This window comes from Dicentrarchus labrax, unplaced genomic scaffold (genome assembly GCF_905237075.1).
Source record: "Dicentrarchus labrax unplaced genomic scaffold, dlabrax2021, whole genome shotgun sequence".
Taxonomy (NCBI): Eukaryota; Metazoa; Chordata; class Actinopteri; family Moronidae; genus Dicentrarchus; species Dicentrarchus labrax.
Genome location: NW_026136714.1, coordinates 3,063,852 through 3,088,477, shown reverse-complemented (window position 1 = coordinate 3,088,477; position 24,626 = coordinate 3,063,852). Strand labels below are relative to the sequence as shown.

The window sequence follows — 24,626 nt, the reverse complement described above, 5'->3', positions numbered from 1 at the left end:
GTTCTTTCCTCCCCTGTTCAAAGCCACTCTACGCTCAACTCAGATTTCACTAAGATTGTTCACCGCTCGCTCCAAAAAAAAAAAAGACAAAACGCTGTGTTATATTTTAATTATACTCACAGGCAGCAGGAGAAAAAAAAACCTGGTCCTTTAAGCTTCATTATTGCAGAAGAAGCGACACCCTGTGTATCCATTAACACATAATTCATGAACTGAATGTCTGATTACAAATGAGCAGAAGAGCCGGTGCCACGAGACTCGTGCTTGTGCTTGAATTGACAGTTTATGGAAAGCCTAGCAATGATCCTTGGGACACGTACAGTGGTTATAGAGATACACATACTGGAGCAGGATGGAGTTGGAGATATGGTGACGCTAAAACCTTTTTTAAAATCCATTCTGCACTCCATTCGAAATCCTCCCATTCCCGCTCGCTTGGGCTCTGTTCACATGCTCTGGTTTCTACAATACTCCAGAATTGACAAACCAAACGCTGGCTCTAGATAGGGGCAGAGTTTCTCTTACATACTCGGAAGGCGAGAGGTATTCAGTTAGTTACAATCTGCAACTTTACCGCTAGATGCCACTAAATCCCACACACTGGTCCTTAAAGCTAACAAACACATAACAGACACTACTCTAGAGAACATGCTATCCACTAAACTGTTAAATATATCTGAGATGGTACACTAGAGAAACATAGATACATGGAAGTTAGCACTGACAGAGACATATCAAGAGAAAGAGACACGACACTGATGAGAGGTTGAAAAAATAGAAATATCTCAGGAGAAATGACAGAAATAAAGGACACAGATGCTTTCACAACATCCAGGTGCCATATGAGTATTATTATAAAATGTGTGTGGAGGATCTGAAGCCATGGGGTGGCAGGAAACAGTCAGTCCAGTTATATGACGGCATTATGAGTTCTTCTGTGAGATTTTGATGGTGACTGCCTTGACCTCAGTGTACTCCTGAAGAGCGTATTCCCCCCTGAAATACAAAAACACCACAGGTTATGTAAGGAAAAAACTCCTACATGAGCTTGTGATGAGCAACATTTTCCTGTCAAGGTGCAATGTTACAAGTACCAAAGTACCAACCTACAAGTAGCTGTGTGGTAGATATAAATACAGTCAGTATAAAAGAGTATAAAATGTTTAGACTCGTTTTGATCAAAATGTTAAAATGCTCATCTGAGTCTGCAGTTATTACTATGCACTAACAGCACTAAGCTTTATAAACAGTTGCAAGTGACTGCCAGACTTTTTTTGGCCCTGGGTTTTGACTGTTAAGCAACATACAAGCAGCCCTACCTATCTGAAGCTTGTGAGGATGCATGCAGACACTATTTATCTGTTTTTATTTACAGATAATTCTCCGTAAAGGATGCTACAACTGATCTTCAATTGAAAATAATACAGTTAAAGAACAGAGCTCTTTGTGGTAAATAAATAAAACTGAGATTTAAGGTTTAAAGTACTTCTACTTCTGCATCCCATCACCCACCTGAGACCAAACCTACACCCTTGAGTACCAGCCATACTAAACCTGACATAATATACGACGGTATCACTCACAGTTCCCTCCCATTCCCAGACATCTTGAAGCCACCAAAGGGACACTGAACACTCATGGCATTGTAGCAGTTCACCCTACAAGAAAAGGAAACATTATTTTTTCCTAATTACATAAACTCAGTCATTTCACATGATGTTATTATTTAAAGGATGAATGTGTAAAATATGGCCAGAATTATAGTTTACAAATGTTTAAACATTCAAAACCAATATTATGTAAAGGATGTATAAAGTTCATAATACATTTTGCAAGGTGTCTTACTGTAAACGATCTTGAACTGTGTCATTGCATCAAGAGTGGGAAATGCTGCCCCCTATTTTTGTGGAGCATCTGGCCAAGCATTACACATTGCTACTTTAAAGTCTAATATAATTTTAAGAGAGGTTGCTGTGAGGACTTGCTAAGCAAATACTTCAGATTTCCCTGTTTTAGCCACCAACCCAGGACTGTTGAACATGATTCTTAGATGATTTGATCCCTACCAGACCATCCCAGCCTGCAGAGCAGAGGAGACTGTGAGGGCTTTGTCGATGTCGGAAGTAAACACTCCTGCTGCCAGGCCGTAGTGTGTGGCGTTGGCTCTCTGGATGACTTCATGGATGCTACGGAAACACATGATCTGCTGCACTGGACCAAAAATCTGGAGAAAGCGTGAGCACAGGAGGGAAAGCACACAGATGATCCACGTATTTGTCATGTGCACCAGGAAGTGTGTTTGTGTCGGTGCAGGTGTGTGCTTTAGAACAGAGTACCTCTTCTTTGGCGATGCGCATATCGTCTGTGACATTTGAGAAGACTGTGGGTTGGATGAAAAGTCCCTGCTGACCCCACGCGGACCCCCCACACTCCAGCGTGGCTCCTTCCCTCTTCCCGCTCTCAATCAGCTCCATTATCTTATCGAACTGCTTCTGGTCAATCTGCAGAGAACAGCAACACTCAGATGTTCTCTTGGAAATGGAGATGATCTAATAAAGGAATCAGTCTGACAGTATCTCGTACCTGTGGTCCTTGGTCTACCCCCGGCTGTAATGGGTTTCCCAGGACTTTTGATCTGGCCTTCTCTACACTGCGACAGACGAACTCCTGGTAGATCGGCTCCTCTACAAACACCCTGGATCCAGCCAGACAGCACTGGCCCTGGTTAAAGAACAGACCACTGTGGGCCTGCTCCACTGCGTACTGTACTGCAAGACACACACGCACAGATAAGTGCTGCAGCTACACTGCTGACAGGAAGTAAGAAGGGTGGCAACATTTCAGTGATTTCAATATTTTATGAACTTTTAAAGCAAATACTTTAAAATGACTAAAACTCAAAATGAAAACTTGAACAATCAATGTACATAAAATACACAGAATAATTTCAAGTTTACATAAAGCAAGCCTAAAAATGAGGACACTGACAGGTGATACAGTTCAAACATAATTAGTAGGTGCAACTTTAAAGCGTATTGTGTTAGATTTCTTTGTAATGTAGTTAGTTGCTGTATACAAATTATATTGCAAATTGTATCTGAATGAATACTTTTAGATTATTTCACAATCAAACATTGAAAATGCTACACTTTATACTGAAATCAAATGCAGCCACAAAAATTTGAGTTCCACAAATATAATTTTTTCTCTTTAAATATCTAAAAGAAAACGATTGCTCCAAATAAAATGTATTATGCATATCCAGCATGTACAGTTGGTCAAATCAAATAACACTTATTAATTTTAAAACTGACATATTTTAAAGACATAATAAAAAATCTAATCAAGTAATCCCTGAAAATAGGGATGCACTACACTTACTACTACTACGTACTTAAATTTAGGCACTTGCTGATACCGAGTACCGATATGAGTACTAATAATACCATTATAGGTCTAATGTTTTATTTTCATTAACAAATTAAATGTTGCAGGTTGTAAAACCTGCTCAACTAACGAGAGGTTACGTAACATCACACTGCTGTAAAGTGGCATCAGGTGCAGTATCTGAGTAGTTTTATGATTAAAAGTACGAGTACATGAGCTCAGTCTTGGATCCGATACTGGCATCACACAATAACAATGTAACTATAATACAGTTTCTTATTTTTTGTAATGTGATTACATAATCCTAATTACATGCAATTAATTACTACCCATCACTGGAAATGACATACAGTATATGTACACTGTAACAGTGGATGTACACAAATAACATAACATTTAAAAAGTAACTATAAAGTAATCCAGTGGTAAATAATAATAAAAAAATAAACCTACTCACAGTCACAGTCTGCAAACACAATATTTGGGTTTTTTCCACCGAGTTCTAGTGTAACTCTTTTCAGGTTGCTGTCACCTGCAGCCTTTTGAATGAGCTTCCCAACCTGGCAACCAATGAGAGATACACAGTTAAATTAGAGTGAAAGAAAAAATTTAATTATACTAAAACCGAAGAAAAGAAGAGGCACCAGCTCTATCTGCTCTTCATTTCAATAGATACTAACAGCAGTTGATCCGGTGAAGGCTACTTTGTCGATGTCCATGTGGTGGGAAATGGCACAACCTGCTGTCTGACCGTAACCTGGCACCACGTTCACCACTCCTGGAGGAAACCCAGCCTGAACACAGAGAGAGGGAGGGGGAGATTATATAATAACAAACCACTACACATACTCATCTTTAACTAGCTAGGTCTTTCTACTTTAACAGCTCTGCAGGTCTCTTTGTTCTTATATTATTGTTGGGGGGCGGGGCAGTAATCCAAGTACCTCTTTGATGAGAGCAGCCATGTGCAGTGCTGATAATGGGGTCTGTTCAGCAGGTTTGATGACTACAGTGTTCCCACAGCAGAGAGCAGGAGCAATCTTCCACGCAAACATCATCACCGGGAAGTTCCACTGTAGGCAACAACAGGAGGAACTATATAATATCTTTAATAAATGCATTTCCTTTGCAGCAGGTACATACAGATACACAAAATATTCTAGTTATGCTTTACACTTCATAGTCAAGTTCAAGTTTTCGCCTCAGAATTGTCTGTTTAAATACATTCATGATGAATTTACTATTTATTTAAGGATACAAAGTTATTTAAAACAGCAGTAGGTAACTTTTAGAAAAATAACATTTGGCATTTTTGCGGAAACTTTCACTATATCCTATCCTAGTGTATGAAACAGATAATTGAACAATTATCTTTTCTTGGCTCTGATTGCTTGTTTTCATTTAGACACAGTGAATTCTTGCTAATTAAATGCATTAGAAGCCCTTGGACATGCTAGATTATCTGTCACAGATTATCTGTCTCATTAGTCTCACTAGTACTGTCAGGATTCAGTGAAAGTTTCAACAAATATGACAAAAAAGTTGTAAATATGAAAGTTACCTACTGCAGCTTTAATTAAAACAACACAGGGTTGTAGAAAGAAATGTAGGTTGTAGTTCTCTTTATGCTACTCATAAAAATTTTTTTATATATATATATACAAAAAATGATATACAGTAACACTGATTCATTAGTCATAAAACATATGTTTCATATACACGTATGAAATAGAAATGTAAATATCTTAATGATATTCTTACATAAACTATAACTTTGTTAATTACTATAGTCACTGTACAGATTAATGAATTATCATTTGCTTTAAGTGTATCCAATCTTTCTAGTGTTTCTACAGAATTCGTTTTAATACTCACAGGAATGATCTGGCCACATACTCCAATGGGCTCATGTCGCGTGTAAGTAAAATAATCTCCATCTAAAGAAACATTTATAGTTAATTCATGGTAGCTTTAAACACATTGGGGCTTTTAGTGTTTACGTTAAAACATCAGTGGTAATATCATAATCTAAATGTATATTTTAAAGTTGTGAGGAATCAGTGCTGGTGACTCACCTACAGGGATGGTTTTGCCGTGAATCTTGTCTGCCCAGCCACCATAGTATCTCAAGGTTTTGATTGTGGCCACCAGATCTACAAAATATGCCATGAGAAACACCTTTCCAGAGTCCAGAGCCTCTAGTGTCTAGTAATAAGAAAAAAACTGAGTATTTAGTATACTAGCGTGTAACAACACATTACATAATAAAACAGCATTATTTTCTAAATTACACCTTTACGCAGATGACACAGTGATATACTCAGTTACTCCTTCACTGAGCCAAACTACTAATGGGCTTCAGACAGCATTGCAACAGCTTCAAGTCTCCCTACCTGGGCTCAAGTTAGTTCTTAATGCTAAGAAAACCAAATTCAATTAAAAAAAAGGCTCACTCTCAGTCGTAAGGTAACACAACTATCTACACTCTAAATGTGGACTCAATTGAAAAAGTGTCATCATATAAGTATCTAGGTATTTGGTTGGATGATTTCTATTTAAACTGGTCTTGGCCAGTCTTCCTTAAGAAAAGAGATATCAAGGGACTTTCTGGTTAAATAAAGGTTCAATTAAAAATAAAGAATTGTGTAATAACTTGACAAAATGTAATACATTTTCACCTGTGTTTTGTAATAAATTATTATTGGTGGTGGCTATTACAATATGTGGTAGTTTTTTAAAGACCACTGCAGGATTCAACCCTGCTAAAAAATAAAAGCGTGAATAATTTTTCCAGGTTGGCATCTGACATGAAATCCCTAGTTTTGGCTGTATTTGTAAAATGTTAACAAGCTGACTATAACTATAATGCCAAGGGGGGCACCACAGGTCATACAGTCTAATTCAATATTTGGGAAGTTTAATTTAGGTTAATTGTTAAAAATATACTCTTGTGTACAGATGAAGACATTAATTTTGGTTATTACATAATGCACCATATTATTACATTTTCATTGTAAAAGTTGTAATAACTCCCACAATATGTAACAATTGAATACAAAACACAGGGGAATGTGTTACATTTTCATTTACACTGTTTATTATATTGTAATTACAAAATGCATTGTTACAAATTACTTCATAGGAATAAACAAGTTGATTTTTCACTACAAACCTAAATATTGTGGAGCAATATTATGTGTGTGTGTGTGTGTGTGTGTGTGTGTGTGTGTGTGTGTGTGTGTGTTTCTCACTGCCAGTAGTAGCCGGTCTCTCTCCACTAAGTCTGCCAGTCTGTTAAGGAGTTGACCTCGGTCTGAGGCGTCCATGGAACGCCACGGCGACCCCATCTGGAAGGCGGCTCTGGCACTCCTCACTGCCTTGTCCACATCTTCCTGGAGGAGGTTCAAGTGGAGGAGGCAGTCACCAAAGTCAAGACAGAAATAAATGAAACTGTTACAGGATAAGGGAAATCACAGTTAAAACAACCAAAGAGCTATAAGAGCAATAAGAAGAAAACAGTGGATATGTCAAAAAAGAAGCTTCTTCAGTATGAAAAAATAGAAAATAGAAAAAATACATAAAACAGACAGAGAATTGTATAAAATGTACCTACAAACATCAAGAAACTCATCTCTGATGTAATATTTGCAGGAAATAATAAAAAATTCATCCGAATTGCTCGTTTTACTCAAACTTCCTGCAGTTATTGTGTTCACTCTTTGGGTTAATTGCAAAGTTTATCAGTTGTTCTGTACTGTTGTTGTTATGCATTGAATGTAATATGAAATTTACATCAAATATGTCACTCAGTCAGGGGTTGTCAATTTACTCCATGACAGAAAAGGGGTCCCTTAAGGAAAAAGGTTGGGAACCACTGATGTATAATATACTCACAGAGTCAGCCTCCTCCACTTCACACAGCAGCTTCCCTGTGGCGGGATTATACACAGGAATCTTTCTTCCGCTGCCGGACTCATGCCACTCGTTATTGATGAACAACTGAGATACCAGAGGAGGATCAGAAAAGAACAATAACAGATTCTTCAAGTAAATGTTTTCGTCCTAAACACATGGCGCACAGTATCAGCTCTCCTCAGCCTGATGAAATTAATAACCTGTGTTTAGTGGGAGTCATTTTGCCTGCTGAGATGTTTTTTTTTTTATGAGATGCATCTGGCTTGAAGAGTATTTTCAGATAATTACTTTCAACCGTGCCCTGACTGATAAATGACCAGTAAATATTGCCCCGCTTGTTTCATCTTGTCAAAACCACATCTCCATTCACCTCTAATTACAAGCTGACACACCACGTTTTTCATTTTCATTTTATAACACAAACCACAATTACTAAATTGGTACACAATGCCATATTAAAGGGCAAGTGAACCAATTAACCAACCAAGGTCGATTCGCCAAAATTCAGACCAGATGATGCAACTCACAATCTGCCTGGTAAGAATGCAACACAGTTAGAGAATTAGTGATGCATGTTAGGGTGAGGATGAAAGGAAATATCAAAACCACAATTCTTTCAAATTTATAATTGTAAGACTTCCAATACTTGATTTCCTGAATTAAAACTCTTATAAAGATCACTGTGTAGTGGATCCGAACCACACCAACATATGCAAAAAGTTGCTGATTTATATATTCAAAAAAAACTCTTAATCCTGAGTGTCTGAGTAAATTATGTGGCATTTTGTAAACCTTTTTCTTAGGAGATAAACTGCCCTCTAGGAACAAAGAAATCTGATCTGGAGCTCAGTTGGTTGGTTCAGTCCCGTCTGCTTTGTGTCTCGACTGCCGGGTGCAGCTTACCTTCGTGTACTGAATGGGGGGGTCTGGGATCGGCATGGGCAGGGCCTGCGTCTCAGGTCCGTCTGCAGGCTGTGGTTGATGGTTCTGGTTCAGACCCTGGTGGTTGCACCCGTTGCCAGCCTGCTGCTGGTGGCCGCTGTCGGGCTGGGAGTTCATGTTGACATGCTTTCCCTCTGAAAAATACAAATGGAAAATGGATGTCCACTCGACAGAGGTGGCAAAAGTACAAAAAAGACTAAGGTAAAAGTAGAAGTACTGAAAAAGTACAGGCTCTGAAATATATGTATAAAAGTACTCTCTTGGTTTCTCTAAAGGACATTTCTACCTGCTGTTTCTGTGCAAAGCTTACGTCTGTCATGCGTGATATGCACTGGTCTTGATCTTGGAAAGGGGTGCAATGATGAAAAAAATACAAATAATAATCAATAATTCCTCTCAAAGGAATTAAAATTAAAGTAACAAGCCTGTTTTGAAAATGTAAGGAGCAGAAAGTGCAGATATTTGTGTAAAAATGAAGCCACCAAGTAATGTACAGATATCTGAAAAAACTGCTTAAGTACAGTAAGGAAGTGTTTGTACTTTGCTACTTCCCAACTCCGCCACTTGAGCTTGTTTTCCCTGTGCATGCGTGTGTGTTCACACATACACTGTAGTGCATGTGTGAGAATAGCTCCTTTCGTGTGTCACCATAACACTGTGAATAAGTTGCCATCCCAACTGGCTGGAGAGAAACTGTGCCAAATGAGGTACTGGCACTGTCGGCAGGGTAACACCAGCGGGGTCAAGGGTTACGACTGGCACCGTAAAGTCGGGCTGGCTCTGAGTTGTGGACTAGCCTGACCTCATTTGGACAGAGAAGATCGGAGAACAGCAGGATGCAGGCCGGAGCAAAAACACTACAAGAGGTGTCATATTAAAAAACTTTGATTGTAAATGATGAGAAACAGTTTAAAAGGTTGTGTGAGTAAGTGCATGTAAGTGACAGTACTAACACTATATTAACAGTGTGGACTAATGTAAGTGTTAACTGTAATCTGGTCCCTTCAAAATAAATGGTAAATGGACTTCATTCATACAGCTGAGAATTGAACCAACAACTTTTAGATTCTTAGGTGATCCACTCAACTACCTGAGCCACAGCAATGCCAAATATTTAGCTTCACTTGTTATTTTTGCTGTGGTGCTTTCAGTAAATTATTGGCTTTTCCAGCATTATTGTTATTTCAATATGTTACAATGACTGAAAACAGTATGAATAATGTGCTAAATGTTGCCCTAAAGCTCAATAGTTGGTCAGTTTTTCCTCCAGAATGAACTACAAATACAAAAAATACCAAAAATGTATCAAAATAATGGGATTTAGAAGACAAGGCATTTGTTTAGCACTGGACTAGCTGGGAATCGAACCGACAACTGACAACTGATTCTCAGCTTAATATTTTTGCTGTGGTCAAAATAGAAAAACAAACATAAGGCCTGGTACTTTCAGTTAATTATCGACTTTAGCAGCATGATTGATATTTCAATATGTAACAAGGAGTGAAAATATATGGATAATGTGCTCTATAGCTCAATAGTTTCCCTCTCCAGAACCAACTACACATACAGAAAACATCCCAAAATGAGCCACTGAAAATAAATGGGATTTAGAAAAAAAAAAAATAGTCCTTAATAATAATATAATATATTAATAATTACAAATTAAAATTAAAACATGAGAAAAAGTAAGAAAAACAGTGTGAAAACATGAAAAACTGGCAATTAAAAGAATCTAAATCTCTTTAAATGACATTAATATATGAAGAACAGAGACATATGATGATTTAGGAGTAGCCTATTTAAACATAAAGTGTATAACCTGAATTTAAAGGTGTTTAATATCCTAAAAAAAAAAAAAACGCTCCTTCTTCCACATTAAGCTCCACAATAAAACATAATGTTCGGTAATGTCTGACAGATTCACGGTGTAAGCTGAAGGTCGCAGTCTTTAAAAAGTTACCCACCTGCGGAAGGAGCCGGTGAGTTTCCTCCGGTCTGGTGGATTCCGGTCACGGGCATGTTGCAGTTGTCTGTCCGCCTTCCTCTCACCGTCAGTGGACCGGAGACCCGCAGAGCAGCTTTATATATACCTGCCGCACTCAAGCATCAGGGGTACCGCCGCACCGGGAGTCCTCCTCGGTCCTCTGAGGGTCCCGCTGCACGCGCTAATCACCGTTCAGACGGAACCAATCCCAGTTTACCCTACGTGCCCCGCGAGGCTGGCGCGCGCGCAGCTCAGCTCCTCTGAGTTAGCGTCCATTACAGTGAATGGTAGGTATCTGTAATGTTATTTATTCATATTTAATGTACATTTAATGTTTCATCAACAGTCAGGAGACAAGAATTTAAGTTTTTTAGCGTCTTACTTTTGATAAATAAGAAAGTTTTTCCTATGTTTTATATATTTTTCTAATCTGCCATACACAGGCCTTTGCTTTTAGCACAGTTTCTGACCTTTTCCCACCAAAAATCACCATTATCTGTATCTATAGGACACATACTGTGCATGTATAAGTGTTTGAAACTCTTCATTGCTTCAAATCTTTTTTTATTGAGCCACAGAAAGTTATACAGAGTATATAACTGTGTCAGTATTCATTTTCAAAATATCTTAATTTACATTTAGAGATAGATAAAATATAAGATACAGTATCAAACACAAACAATAATAAATAAAAAGTAAGAATAAGATGAATGCATATATACAAAATCTAAATCTAAGAACAGGTGCATAGCTCAGATCAAAGCGGTCTTGGAGCCATTCTTATCTTCCTAACCCCCTACCCATCTCTCACTCATTCAGTGATTGGATCAAATAAAGCAGGAATAAAAGGGAAATTGTGATCAGATGCTCAGGAGCTCCTGTGTGCAAGGTAAGATATGAGTGGTTGTCAAATCACATTGTATTGAAGGAGCCTGTCAAATGAAATTAGACTCTTCTTAAGTTATGTGAATTAACATTTCTCTTCTTTTTTTAAATTGCTTTCCCCCATATAAATAGATAACAAATGTCTAATAATCTAATAACAAAGTCTGATCAAAACACCTCATCAGTGTTTTTGCTGTGTAAGCTGAAGCATAAAAAGCTGCTTTGAGCAAGGCCAGACGTTTGAACCTCTCAGTCTTTGAAGTGACGGCCACTTGTTGCATTGCTGTGCTTCATTGCATCACTTCGTGTCCACACGCAGCGCATGCAGAGGGATAGGCCCCGTCTACGAGGCAGCAAACATAATTGGGAAGATGTTTGCTTTGATAAGCTGCCTCCTGCTGCTTCGCTGTCTCCCGGGAACAATGTGATCACATAACTTTGTCTGGTGCGCCTATTTTGATCCTGGCACACATCCCTTTGAGAATTGTTCTGCAAGGGACTACACAACCTCTGTAATTAACCCTTGTTAAACAATGGAAAGATCAGCAGAACTGCAGAGGAAAACCATCTTCCCATACTAATGTATAGAGCTCTGTTTTGTCATACAGTTGACTTGAGGCTTGTGTTTGAAGGCAGTGGGTTTGGGTGAGTTAGACAGTATGTTGTGAGTGGATGGAGCACTATGCATCCGAGCACTGCTTGCCAATAAATGTATATCTTAACAATTTTGTGCCTCAATGAGGACTTTTCATCAAAAACATACAGTATGGATTGGAAAGTACAAGCTCATTTCAAGTTTTTTGGCATTGTGTGTGTGGCTGTCGGGTCTCTAACCCTGGTCTTGCTTTAATGTTTGAATAAAAGCAACACATTCTCCTTCTATAGACACTTCGGCTGGCTCCACAGACTCAGTGTGTGTCTCGGCTCTGTCTGCCAGAGCTAATGACAAGACCGGACCGGTCCACCGGGTCAAAGGAGCTGTCGCTTGGCCTGACAGCACCGGGTGTCCCACAGTTGAGCTTGAGCTAAATTGACGGTTCGGTGGAGAGGATGAAAGATGGAGAGCGAGAGATAGTGAGAGAACTGTGGAGGAGGATGTAGTGCAGGCATGGAGGACAAGAAGAGAAATGAGGGATGAAGGTGGGAAAAAGAGTGAGGAGAGAAAGGAAGGAGAGAGCTTGAAGAAGAGAGAGAAGTTGCAGAAGTTTTTAAGCAAATCACACTGAATCTGATCTTTTCCTATTCTGATTTTGGCCACTTTGGCATCAATGTGAACTGTTTTTATGTGACTTTCACGTCGCTCTATATCAAAGATTTGTCTAAATTCTGCTCTGGCGGGAGTCACTTAGTGCATATGTGACCTCTGTGGGACGTTTCCTGTCTAAAGGAATCTCCTGGAGGTGGTTCAGGTTGGTGGTAACAACAGGTTTACTCCACATTTAACCCTAACCGTCACGCGTGCTCTGTCTCAAAAGATGGCATCACGTTAATGTTAGCAAGCTTTACTGGAGAGTTTTTTTTGTACTGGCTATAAAACCAGTGCCTGAAATGGAAAGTCCTTATTTTCATCCATGAGTACCTGTACTTCTTATTGAGTATCACCACCTGTGAGTCTAGGTACACTCCCCCAACAGCACTCTGCAAAGACCCCGCACTATAACACAATATAATAATAATAAATTATTATATTATAGATGGGGTCCACCTGCTGTTCTCTACAGATGTCTGTGTTGCCATCGTAACAAAAGGTTGAACTAACTATTACTGACACAACACATGTAACACTTAATTTGGATAGTCCGCCTCCAGATATTTTAGTATTTCTAACATTTCAACAGTTTTGCCAAACAAGATGTTTTTTGCACCTAAACCAAACCAAACCTTAACCACAGTGGTGTAATGTCAGAAAACGGTTGTTGAAATGTTTAAAAAAACTATCCAAATAAAGTGTTAACAGCAGCTGCAGGAACATTGTAGCCTTGCAATGTGAATCCATTGGAAACCAGCATATGAGGTTGTATTCGGGGGCGGGTCCAGTATGGTGGCACCTAGGGCAAAAAAAACCCTAAAAAAAGCCACCTTGGGTGCCACCCCAGTTTTGTGTCAAATGCTCTCAGATTTAACACATTAATTATAAACTAAATTAATTTAATAATCTGTTATAGCCAAATTTTAGACTCTTATTGGGAAAAATGTCTGAATATTTGGAAATAAAACTATTTCTTTATATATTATTTTACTAATGTACATTTAAATATCTTCATTTGGGGGCGTTTCCAAGGAAATATTGATAATATGTGATTGTTTTGGATTAAATCAGCGTCTATTTCTTTCCCTTAAAGTCTCCATGCCACCTTCTGGCCACCCCATGAATATTTCTCTAGATCCGCCCCTGGTTGTATTGGATTTTAATATAGAGGTGTTCCTGTTATTGTGTCCACAGACTTCCTGAAGTTGTGTATAACGATTTGAGTGAGAAACCAGCAGCCTGAAAGCATGACCTCAGTCCAAACTGTTGGGAGACCTGAAGTCAATGTAAGCAGATGGACAGCGCCCCCTTGTGACCTATCACAGACATTACATTGTTCATAAAACTTCTAGGGTCTGTGAACAAGTGGTGGAAGAAGTTAAAGTACTAACATCACAATGTTTTATTATGTACAATTAAAAGTCCTGAATTCAAATTCAGATATTTAAATGTTGTTTGGTTAGTTTTGAAAACACATTAAATTACATATAATCCCTTAAAAATATTATTTAAACCAACGCACTGAAACTAACATCCTTGTGATGGACAGAGGGAACCGGAGAGGAGGAGCCCACATTGTGAATGGTTCCGGTCGGCAGTCAAATGGGCCAATGTGGTCACCGGCTGGCTGGGCCGAACTCATCTTTCACCCTGAGCCAAGTTTCTCGCCATGTGCGCCTCTCTATTGTGAGCGGGCAGCAGCTCCCTCTGCAGGGGGCCCGGCTGCTGCTGAAAGGGATGTCCCGGACTGTTCGTGAGGACCAGACCACAAACGTCTGCTTGCTGAGTATTTTGGTCTCTGCTCTGGTCTCTGTTGTCCGGGTCACTACTTTTACACACCAAAGTTACAGAGGATACCGCAGGGGTTAGTTTTCTATCAGAAATGTTTGTCATGTATCTCGTTTTTTCTGGTCTTGTTGCTTTATTCCTTTTAGGATCCTATTGTTTACTTTTTGTAAAAAAATCCTCTCTATTTAGAGACAATTTGTCTTTTAACAGTTTCTCTCTCTCTGTCTCTCTCAGTAGTTACAGCTTACCTGCCAAGATGAGACTGACGTTTGCGACTCTGCCACTCAAGGAGAACCCTTGTGCCTCTCTGTCTAGTGTCACTGTTGCTCTGTGTCTTCTTACCCTCCTCCTGATGGCCCTCAGGGGCCGAAAGAGCCACCACCACTGCTCCCAGCTGGATCACACAAGATATCCCCCTCCTCCTGGTCCCACGCCGTGGCCCCTTGTTGGCAATCTGCTCCAGATGGGGGACCAGATTCATCTTTCTCTCACCCGTTTGAGGCTCCAGTACGGCGATGTTTTCCAGGTATTACAGTAAAATGTGTTGTTTTTAGGACGGAGGATTAAGTATTCATGCATTCATTCAATCATTTGTTGATTCCTTTGGTCTAGATGCGTCTGGGCTCTTTGACCGTCGTGGTCCTGAGTGGATACAACACCATCAGACAGGCGTTGGTTCGGCAGGGAGAAGCTTTCGCCGGCCGACCTGACCTGTTCACGTTCTCTGCCGTAGCCAACGGGACCAGTATGACCTTCAGTGAGAAGTATGGACCAGCCTGGATGCTCCATAAGAAGCTGTGTAAGAATGCCCTTAGGTCTTTCTCCCAGGCTGAGCCCAGAGGGTCCGGTGCCACCTGCCTGCTGGAGGAGCAGGTCTGTGCTGAGGCAGCAGAAATGGTGCAGGTGATTCGGGAACAGGCTGCTGCTGAAGGGGACATGGCCGGTATAGATCCAGTGAAGCCCCTGGTGACCTCAGTGGCAAACGTCGTCTGTGCCCTCTGCTTCGGGAAAAGGTACGACTACAACGACAAGGAGTTCCTCACTATTGTTCACATCAACAACGAGGTCCTGAGGATCTTTGCAGCGGGGAACCTGGCTGATTTTTTCCCCGTGTTTCGCTACGTTCCAAGTCCATCTCTGAGGAAGATGGTACAGCACATCCACAGGATGAACGGATTCATGGAACGGAGCATCGAGGAACACATCAAAACCTTTGATAAGGTAAGGAAGAGTTTAGTTTCAATGCAGAATTACGTGACAGTATTTAAAGTTTTGCAGGTTGAGTCTTTATTTGTGTTTTTTTTAATATATATATTTTATTGCCTTTAATCAATAGTGACAGTTGAAGAGGGACAGGCAGGTAGAGAGAGAGAGGGGATTGGTCAGATTTGAACCCTGGGACACAGCAGCAAAGACTCAAGGAGTCTTGGTACATTGGGGGCCAACTCTACCAGATGAGCTAGGTGGGTGCCCCAACATTTTATTTGTTGAGGGACAAAATCAACATTTGTAAGAAGAAGAAAAATAATTCACTATTTAAGGTTTTTTAAGGGACATGCAATGCAAAATTAAAATTTTACAGAAAGCTGAACCCAGTGTCACATTCCTATAATGACCCAGCCTCCACAATGATTTGTTAATTATTATAATGATGTCATAATGACTAACTAACTTTATCTCGCCCTCAGCCAGAAGTTTTTGGGGCGAACCTCCACAGGGAGGAAATGGAAGTGAAATTATAACATTAGATATCAAAAGGAGTTCACATACAACATAAATGTGTGCGATTTTGTTTAAGAGATTAAAGTCATTGTTGTGAATTTAACAAATGTTCCCACTTTTTTTTAATGAATTGTGGCAGTTATGTCAAACAGCAGGCTACATTATCTTAATTATTTAGTGTCTATGGGATGAAACAACATAATCATGATCCCATAAGCATCCCAGCTTTGTCTGAGGGTCTCAGACTTTAACCCCTGCCCTCCAATCTACTGGACAGTGATCACACAATACAAAATATTTCCAGGACTGCCTAATGTGGTGGATGGCGTGTCTGTAAGTGTTGTTTTCTTTAGATCTGTCCCACTAATTTGCCGTCCACTATTTAATCTGACATTGCACTCATGCAGTAGTAGCTGTGAGTGCAACTGTAGCCAAAGAAATAACAAACAAGTTCCCTGGGAGGGGCCTTTGTTCTTGTGCAGAGTGGCTAAAATGTTCGCACGCACTCTAATTAGGAATTAGCATCCCACTGGAAGACACGCGTCGTACCATAACTGATTACTGTCTCTTCCATAATTATCGCTTTTAAAACGTTGAAGCTCTGTTTCTCTTCTACTCTGCATTGTCGTTGATCAACATACAGTTGATAAAGATAGCTTGATGTTTCAGTGATGATAACGAGAATGATTTAAGGGAGACAGTCAATGTTAAATATCTCGTGTGTTTGTGTGATTGCAGAACTGTATCCGGGATATTACAGACGCTCTGATTGCACTTTGTGAGGACAGAGAAGAAAATAAGGATATGTCTCTGCTCTCCAACTCTCAGGTCATTCACAGTGTCATCGACATCTTTGGAGCAGGTTAGACACGCTGCAGATTCAACCTATATTATCATTAATGACAAATAGTCGTCGTAATATTGGTCGTCTTGATGAAGATAATTACTCTCTTTTGTGATTTTCAAAAGGATTTGACACCATCATCGCTGGTTTACAGTGGAGCCTGTTGTACCTGATCAAGTTTCCAGACATCCAGGACAGAATTCATCAGGAGATAGGTACGGTCTTATGACGTGTATTAAGACAAATATAGTCTGAGTGCAACAATAATGTGAGTCTGATGTGTTTTTTTCTGCAAAACATTTCCACATTAAATCCTCAAAATGGTTGCTATTCCTTCTACCTCATCAAACCTCGTTTTCTACTTCACTGTAAAGTCCATTCTCAGTGTTTGTGCACTGGTAGCTACAAGTTTCTACATCACACTTGTATAAGTCGCACACTAGACCAGGATTGACTTCCAAGCTATTTTCGATGTCACAAAATCTGATTTTAGACTTTCAATGAACACAGAGAAACTCCACTTTCAGTAGATGAATGTGAAAACATCCAACTAGTGTCAAACTTTGCACATACATAATTCAGCACACTGAAGCTCAAACATCCAACTGTAGGAACAAGAAGAAAAACACATTTTTGACTGGAGGGGGAATTCAAATGTGATCAATCTCTGCTGTCCATATTGGTGTGATGTGCCCTTTTTTTATTTGCACACCATCTTTACAACAAATCTTTACTAGAAAGAAAGCCACTTCACATCTTATAGCATCTTATCTAAAAAAATTAATTCATGCTATGCTAAATAGCGAGGGCTAGTCCAATATCCAGTGAAGCATTCTCATATCCAGAAATAGACGTTTGCTCATTAACGATTAACACATCACTGATGAGCAAAGATTGTGGCTGGTGGTTTTTAATTTTAGAGGAGAAGGTGTTACATACAGTAGCTCCTAATATTTGAAATATGAAAAAGATACAGAGATCAGGGCTAAATTTAGCTCTTATCTGCTGAAATATGTAAAATATTTAATCCAAAAAGCGATTTTTAAGGACTCAAATAGTTGAAAAATTGACATCTTTGTAAGAAATGTATCATCAGCACAGGAATAGCCAGGCATATGTGATGTCTGTTTGCAAGTATAAAAATATCAGGCAGAATCAACATAATGGAAACCCAACAATGGCCAACCCGAGTGCCCTTCCCGGACAGACAGAATCCGACAGCCACCAGAGGAACTCACAAAAGATCAGTCCAATTTGCTGACGCCAGAGCAACTTTTGTGGGTTGACAGAACTGGTGCTGTCTGTTCTGAGGCACGTTGCATTTTCACAGAGAGAGTGAGAGGGGGGGGGGGACTAAGAGGAGACAGGATGAATCAGAACGAGAGAGGGAGGCACAAACAGCCAGAGAAAGAAAGAAAGAAAGAAAGAAAGAAAGAAAGAAAGAACGGTTGGAGAGTTGTTCCAGACCGACACAAAAGCCGCAACACGCAAGGCACAAAGTTTGACATTCTTCACTTACTCATCACTTCAATTAATTTTAAATCAAGCTTTCATTCCACTGTTTACAGTAGGATCGCCACTTTAGTGGAAACCTTATGAATGAATTAGTGAGAGCAACATTTTTAATTGATTTGAAAGATGAACATTGTTCATGTCGGCGTAATTACTTGTTCGTGCAATGTTACAAACTTCAAAAGACACAACAGACCTCAGCTGTTTTAACCCCAGTGATTCTCAGCCTTCTTGGTGTTACAGACCCACAAATGGATACAGGTCAGGCTGCAGACCCCGTATTTAATAAGATGTAGTCTGAGGGATCGTTCTTATACATTCTTTCATCAGCCTAACTTTTAGCTAATTAAATAATAGGGAAATTAAAAAATTCTCTTCATTCTGACTGAACTCAAGTGCAGCTCAAATTTACAGACAGATGAACTTTTGAGGTCTAGAATTAAATGTAATGACAATGCACTTATATCAGGAACTATCTATATAGCTGAGTGATTTGATGTCAGACCCCAAATTCAATTACCCATTTTTTCCATTGAGAAAAACCTCCAGTGGTGTTCTTTGCTCTTCTTTCAATAAAGAAATACTCCTTAGCAGCCGCTATTGTTGTTTAATGAACAGTGTCCTCTCGATTTGTCACGCCTAGCACCCAACTCTAGCTGCCAGTACTTCCTCAAAGGACTCTGATTGGTTCAGTGCCACTGTACCTGCCACAAATGCATGGACTGAAGGTTAAAAGTTCTACTAGCCAAACACTAACTAAACCTGCATCCCAGTTCAGGGTCTGTAACACCATGATCCTAGTCAACTCAACAAATCTGGAAAATATATCAGTGTTTGTTCTTGTAGGTAGTCGGGACACAGGTCCTCATAGTTTTATAAGTTATCCGCTATTATGAAACATAAAGCTCCAGTTAACCACTACTCTTTTGACAGTTATTTGGGGCAACTTCCTGGTGAACAACTTTACAAATTGCACCTTAATTAAACTTTTGAATTGTAAAAAAGCTTCCCCAGTTTTCCATACATTTCTAATGTGGTTTGGTGTTGGGTTTTTTTTTTTCTGTAGATGAACACATTGGCACAGCCAGACTGCCGAGGTTTTCAGATAAACCGAAGATGCCTTTCACAGAGGCGTTCATATATGAAGTCTTTCGTCACGCTTCATATGTCCCTTTTACCATTCCTCACTGGTAAGATCGACTTGATTGCAGTACATTCATGTTTGTAGTACAGTATGTACTTTACTCTGGTTGTCTCTCCTTCAGTACCACCAGAAACATCACCCTGAATGGATACTTCATTCCCAAAGATACATGTGTCTTCATTAACCAGTATCAAGTCAATCATGATACGTGAGTATCCGAAAGCAATCATCAACACATTATGGCGTTCTACTATATGTTTTAGTTGTTCGATTGATTGATCTTCATGTTCTCCTCTCTGTCCCAGTGATCTCTGGGGCGACCCGGACACATTTCGCCCCGGACGCTTCCTGGGTTCGTCAGGACTCCTCAACAAGGAGCAGACGGAGAAGGTTCTCATCTTCGGCATGGGGAAGAGACGCTGTCTCGGTGATGGAGTTGCACGCTTGGAGATGTTTGTCTTTCTCACCACGCTGCTCCACGGGCTGCGGATTGGAAGTGTTCCGGGGCAGGAGCTGGATCTCAGCACCGATTTTGGTCTGACTATGAAACCACGTCCATACAGGATTACTGTGTCCTCGAGGTTTTAGCCAGCCAAAAAACATGTGATGCTCTGTGAGGATGTTTTGGAATATGTTAACCTTAATTATGCAACAGAGATACAGTACCTCTCATGACTCTATGCTGTATGTACAGATGTGTTCCTGTTTTTAGAAATGAGCTAGAATTAGCATTGAATATGAACTAACTTTATGTTTGTGTTGGAAACAATATTTATGACAAGCGAGGGTCATTCAAAGTGCTTCTGTGCTTGTACTTTGAAAGGGTCCCTCCGCCTTCCTGTCCCAGCACATTAAAAAATGAAAGTGGCCTCTCATTAAAAGCCTTTATCTTAAGTTATTAGCTCCAGTTAAACAGTGAGGGAGGGAGAGAGCGGGTGTTTGAGATTGGCGATCAGCGCTTCAGGCCAGAAACTGTGTTCATGCAGGGTTCATCCTCACTCTCGTCAACGCCTCTTCTCTTTCTCCTCGCTTCAACTTTTCTCATATCTCCTCCTCATCAGTTCGATTCCTTTTATCTTCTAATGTCCTCGTCTTGTTCCTGTCTTTTCCCCCCCGTTCCCTAGCTCCTCCTCGTCTTTTATCGTAGCTTCAAGGCAAACACTAACTCCTCTGCCCTCATCTCCAAAGTCTCCCCCAGTGGCTCTCTGAGGAATGACGCAGATATATATATTAAGACATACAAGTTCCCCTCGTCTTTGAACATCGGTGCTGTGACCTCCCACACACTCAGATTAGATTCAGTCCTGCACATCTTTGAGGGAGGTAAAGAGGACAGCGCAGTGTGAAATCAGGCATTTCTAAATGTAAAGAGGCATGGCAGTATGCGTACGAACAAGAAGAGCAAGAACTGGGAACTTCATCCTTAAATGCAAAGTTTGAAAGTTATGTTCATGGCAGTATTTTCTCTTTTAAATTCTTATCTATCCGGGGAAAGGCTACTGAAGGCTTGTGTTCTTTTCCAGCAGAGTCCTAACTGCATTTACAGACACAATCTTATAGTTTGAGAGTTGTTACACTTAAACAGTTGAAGGTTAAGAGGAAACAACAATTTTTAGTCAAGTATTTAGCTAGAGGGCTGCGAAACAGGCTAAAATGTAATCTTTCCTCAAAGTGGATCCACTAAAAGTGCCACTGACAGGCTCATATTGTTATTATAAGGAAATACATATGGAAAGATCCCTACAGAGATAGACCTTTTTGCTAAAGCCACCAGATTTAATTGACAAAAGCACTAATTTTACCTCTCAGAGCCAGAGACGGGAGTTGCCTGCTGGTTTAATGTTGCCTCCATCAGTTAGTTTGTTTGTGTTATTATGTGACTTTGGTTGGTTTGGATCTGAACTAACCATTTCCACCATGAAGATGTTTCCAGCAGTTAACCTTTTCAACAAAAAAAAAAAAACTTGCTTATTCCATAGATGGATACATTTCTGGGAGTATTTCAGTAGCAGTGAGGATTTTTAATTGTGTTTAAAGTCTCAATTTTAATCTTGCTTTATTTCTGTAACATCTGTTTTGCGCATTTGTCTTTTTGCTTGTATGTGTACACGTCTGTCTTTGAGACAGACTTTGGTTTGCTTTTAAAAGTGCTATATAAATAACAAAAAAACTTGAAATTATATTGGTATTTAAACCACTGCAGAGAATACAAGCTGATTTGAATTAATGTTCCCTAGTGGATGAATTGTAATAATTTTGGTGATCTTCTGAGTTTTCTACTTGCGAAATAAGCAGGTTTGTAGTTTTGACTTGTCCTGTCCTCATGTACTTTTGTTAATTGTACTTTCTATGACATTCCCATCAACCTTAGCCGTAGCTCACCATTTGTTTATGGCTAATTAGCTAATGCTAGCCTCCTAAAATGCTTGAAAGGAATTCCCTGGTACTTTTTGTGTGTCATATGTCAGGTTTTCATTTTTAAAAATGTGGTTTTCTAAATAATAAATTATCTCTTGAAATCATTATTATAGTAAATGTCAACAGACTTTGTTGGTGGCACCAATAGTCTCTTCTTAACAATAAAAGTACTAAAATATTGTCAAATAAAACAGTAGTTTGAATGTCATCTTCTAACAATATCTTTGTATGGTGCATATAATAACTTCTGAGATCATACTTGTAACATGAAAATAAAAAGGAAAATACTTAACTGTAGTGTAACTTTCATATCGTCCTCATATGTCGTCAAACACCGTCTCATGACAGCAGGCCTTACGCCATTTACTTTATTAAAGGCATCATTCCCAGTTTGCCTGTGTGTGGTCATGTATACAAACCATTTACGGTGGTAAATTGGTTTGTGTTGATTAATTAACAAAACACACCCAGAGGATGAGACCTCAGCCCCCTCATCAACCCTGTTCACTCTCCATAAACTCTCTGTAGCTCTCTGCGTCTTTGTCTCTCACTTTGTTCTGGTCCACGGAGCTCACAGTAGGATTTAAACTATGGCTGTCATTAAAGAATAACAAATCACAGTGAACATATGCTGATTGGCCTCTGATCTAAAGCAGCCAATAAAACACAGCACGCAAAGCCAGGAATCATGGCTCTAATGTGGCATAACAAAGAGAAGCACTTGTGGGGCCCGCAGTATGGATTAAAAATGCTGAACAATTAAGATTGGGCCCAGTTGCAGACAAAAGACAGTCTACTTATAGAGACTGCACTAACATGCCACCCACGACTCAAATAATTTTAGTTTGAAGCAGCGACTCTGACTGTGTAAGTCTGAGCCAAGGCCTAAAACAAACCAATAAACACTAAAATCAATCTCTCTATAACTATTCAGTTACATTATCGCTTCGCCACATGGTCACACATAGGAAACAGTAACATATAAACATTTAAAACATTTGAGGGTGTGATTTTTTGATGTATTAGCACCAACAAATTACAAAGAAATCTGCTATTTTCCCTCCAAACTGCCACTTTTTAAGTCTTCCCCTTCATACGGTCTTCTTAACTTTCTGTCATAACGCTCTAATTTAAGTAAACCCCCTGCCCGTCTGAAAAAAAGAAAACACCAACAGGACTCGTCCTTTGCGTGTTTGAGAGTGTCCATTCCCAGCCAATGGATATGACCCTGTAACAGTATAGGAACGGGTCATGGGCCCCAGAGACTTAACCTCTCAGCTCTAATGGGCTGCAAACAATAGGGGTACAAACTGAATAACCAAGTGACTTCCTATTTGCCTCTTCAGTTACACGTGGGGCCCTGCATTGTTGGGGCCTCATTCTATAGACCCTGGCAGGCAGCACCTATTAACAAACTGCACGCAATCCCCTGAATGCAACAGTCGGTGCCCCTAATTTGAATGTTTGCGATAAACTGAAGGATTAAGTGTTCCTTCATGGCTTGAGAAAATTCACCGACTTCTTGAGCTAAATAAAGTCTACATCCATTAAGATTAAACAACCCAACAGTATATAAAGTAGTTTGAAATCACTGGATATTATACGAAATATTAAGAGAGATCATTGTTCGACGTCAGCAAGGAGGTGGTGGAGGGATGTTTTGGGCTGGAATCATGGGAAGTGAGTTGGTAGGCCCCCTTAAGGTGCCTGAAGGTGTCAAAATGACCTCTGCAAAATATGTGGAGTTCCTAACTGCCCATTTCCTGCCATGGTATAAAAAGAAGAACCATGCCTTCCGGAGTAAAATAATTTTCATGTAAGACAACACACCATGCCATGCTGCAGCAAATACCATTGAGGCCTAGGCTGCTATGGGCATTGAGGGAGAAAGAATCACGGTGTGGCCACCATCATCTCCTGACTTCAACCCTATTGAGAACCTGTGGAGCATCCTTAAAAGGAAGCTCTATGAGGGTGGGTGGCAGTTTACCTCAAAACAGCAATACAGGAAATACAGGCAGAAACTGTACATGGAATAACAGGTGCAATGGATGAGAGAGTTGTTAATGTGATATCAAAGAAGGGCTCCTATGTTAATATGTAACTCGATCTTTAAAGAGTTGATTGAAATAGCTTTGATTTGAGAAAAATTATCCCCTCTAATGCAAAAAATACAACAGATTTCGGTTTTCAATCCTTTAGAAACTACTCCCTCACTTAAGACCCACTAGAAGTGTGTGGTGGTGTGTATCTGCAGAGGAGTATGGCCCCATCCTGCAGGGTTGTGCGGAGGCTTCGCTGGGTGTATTTATGCTTTAGAACGTAAACGCTGTGAGACAATCTGAAAATAGCATTTAATTTATCTGATTCACTGCTTTGTTCTCACTAATGTTGCTCCCTCTCCTCATTCATTCTCTACATAGCTCAACCAAATGTGCTCTGGTGGTGCGTTTGCAAACAGCAACGGACAAATCCTGCATAGTATGTGGGTAGGTGTGACGGATTTAGTGGCATCTTGCAGTGCAGTTCCAACTAACTGAATACCGCTCGCCTCATCCTCCCTTCCAAGCTTTTAGGAGAAACTATGGGGGCCACAAAACTCCCTGTTCTTTACCGAGGGCCATTGCTTTCTGACTGCATCCAGGTTGTTTGTAGAGGAATCAATCTATAGCGACTCCCAATGTGGAGAAGGTCATATCCAAAGTCCTCGGACATCCACTGCTGCCAGGGGTTGACCGGGACCACAGGTATATAGTTAGTATACAGTGAGGCTACTTTCTGTATTTGATCATCTCCATTTCCACTTAAAGGACCAGCGTGTAGGACTTAATGGTAT

At 39.9% G+C, this 24,626-nt stretch overlaps 2 protein-coding genes across 2 annotated transcripts; one reads left to right on the top strand and one right to left on the bottom strand.

Annotated features, from left to right (window-relative positions):
• Window positions 1-92: 92 nt before the first annotated feature.
• LOC127376259 (aldehyde dehydrogenase 1A1-like) lies at window positions 93-10,366 on the bottom strand. Its single transcript, XM_051422974.1, has 14 exons — window positions 10,209-10,366; window positions 8,206-8,378; window positions 7,282-7,386; window positions 6,639-6,779; window positions 5,463-5,592; window positions 5,263-5,324; window positions 4,332-4,460; window positions 4,068-4,181; window positions 3,845-3,947; window positions 2,584-2,768; window positions 2,337-2,501; window positions 2,067-2,224; window positions 1,584-1,658; window positions 93-996 (listed from the first exon to the last, which is right to left on the bottom strand). The coding sequence occupies exons 1-14, from the start codon at window positions 10,261-10,263 to the stop codon at window positions 924-926; spliced, it is 1,668 nt and encodes a 555-aa protein (XP_051278934.1). The 5' UTR covers window positions 10,264-10,366; the 3' UTR covers window positions 93-923.
• A 3,692-nt stretch (window positions 10,367-14,058) lies between these two features.
• LOC127376260 (cytochrome P450 1A1) lies at window positions 14,059-22,087 on the top strand. The gene is made up of 8 exons (XM_051422975.1): window positions 14,059-14,226; window positions 14,385-14,676; window positions 14,763-15,371; window positions 16,611-16,734; window positions 16,842-16,931; window positions 19,295-19,418; window positions 19,494-19,580; window positions 19,678-22,087. Exons 2-8 carry the CDS (start codon window positions 14,407-14,409, stop codon window positions 19,958-19,960), a joined length of 1,587 nt encoding a protein of 528 aa, XP_051278935.1. The 5' UTR covers window positions 14,059-14,226; window positions 14,385-14,406; the 3' UTR covers window positions 19,961-22,087.
• The last annotated feature ends 2,539 nt before the right edge of the window (window positions 22,088-24,626 follow it).

What these genes read in the sequence shown, in the direction of transcription:
- LOC127376259 (XM_051422974.1), bottom strand. Translation starts at nt 10,263, where the DNA reads ATGCCCGTGACCGGAATCCACCAGACCGGAGGAAACTCACCGGCTCCT. An exon ending in AAGTGGAGGAGGCTGACTCT is followed by an intron (nt 6,780 to 7,281) that starts GTGAGTATATTA and finishes AACCTCCTCCAG; the next exon opens with GAAGATGTGGACAAGGCAGT. An exon ending in GGGTAGACCAAGGACCACAG is followed by an intron (nt 2,502 to 2,583) that starts GTACGAGATACT and finishes TGTTCTCTGCAG; the next exon opens with ATTGACCAGAAGCAGTTCGA.
- LOC127376260 (XM_051422975.1), top strand. Translation starts at nt 14,407, where the DNA reads ATGAGACTGACGTTTGCGACTCTGCCACTCAAGGAGAACCCTTGTGCC. An exon ending in CCTTTTACCATTCCTCACTG is followed by an intron (nt 19,419 to 19,493) that starts GTAAGATCGACT and finishes TCTCTCCTTCAG; the next exon opens with TACCACCAGAAACATCACCC. An exon ending in TATCAAGTCAATCATGATAC is followed by an intron (nt 19,581 to 19,677) that starts GTGAGTATCCGA and finishes TCTCTGTCCCAG; the next exon opens with TGATCTCTGGGGCGACCCGG.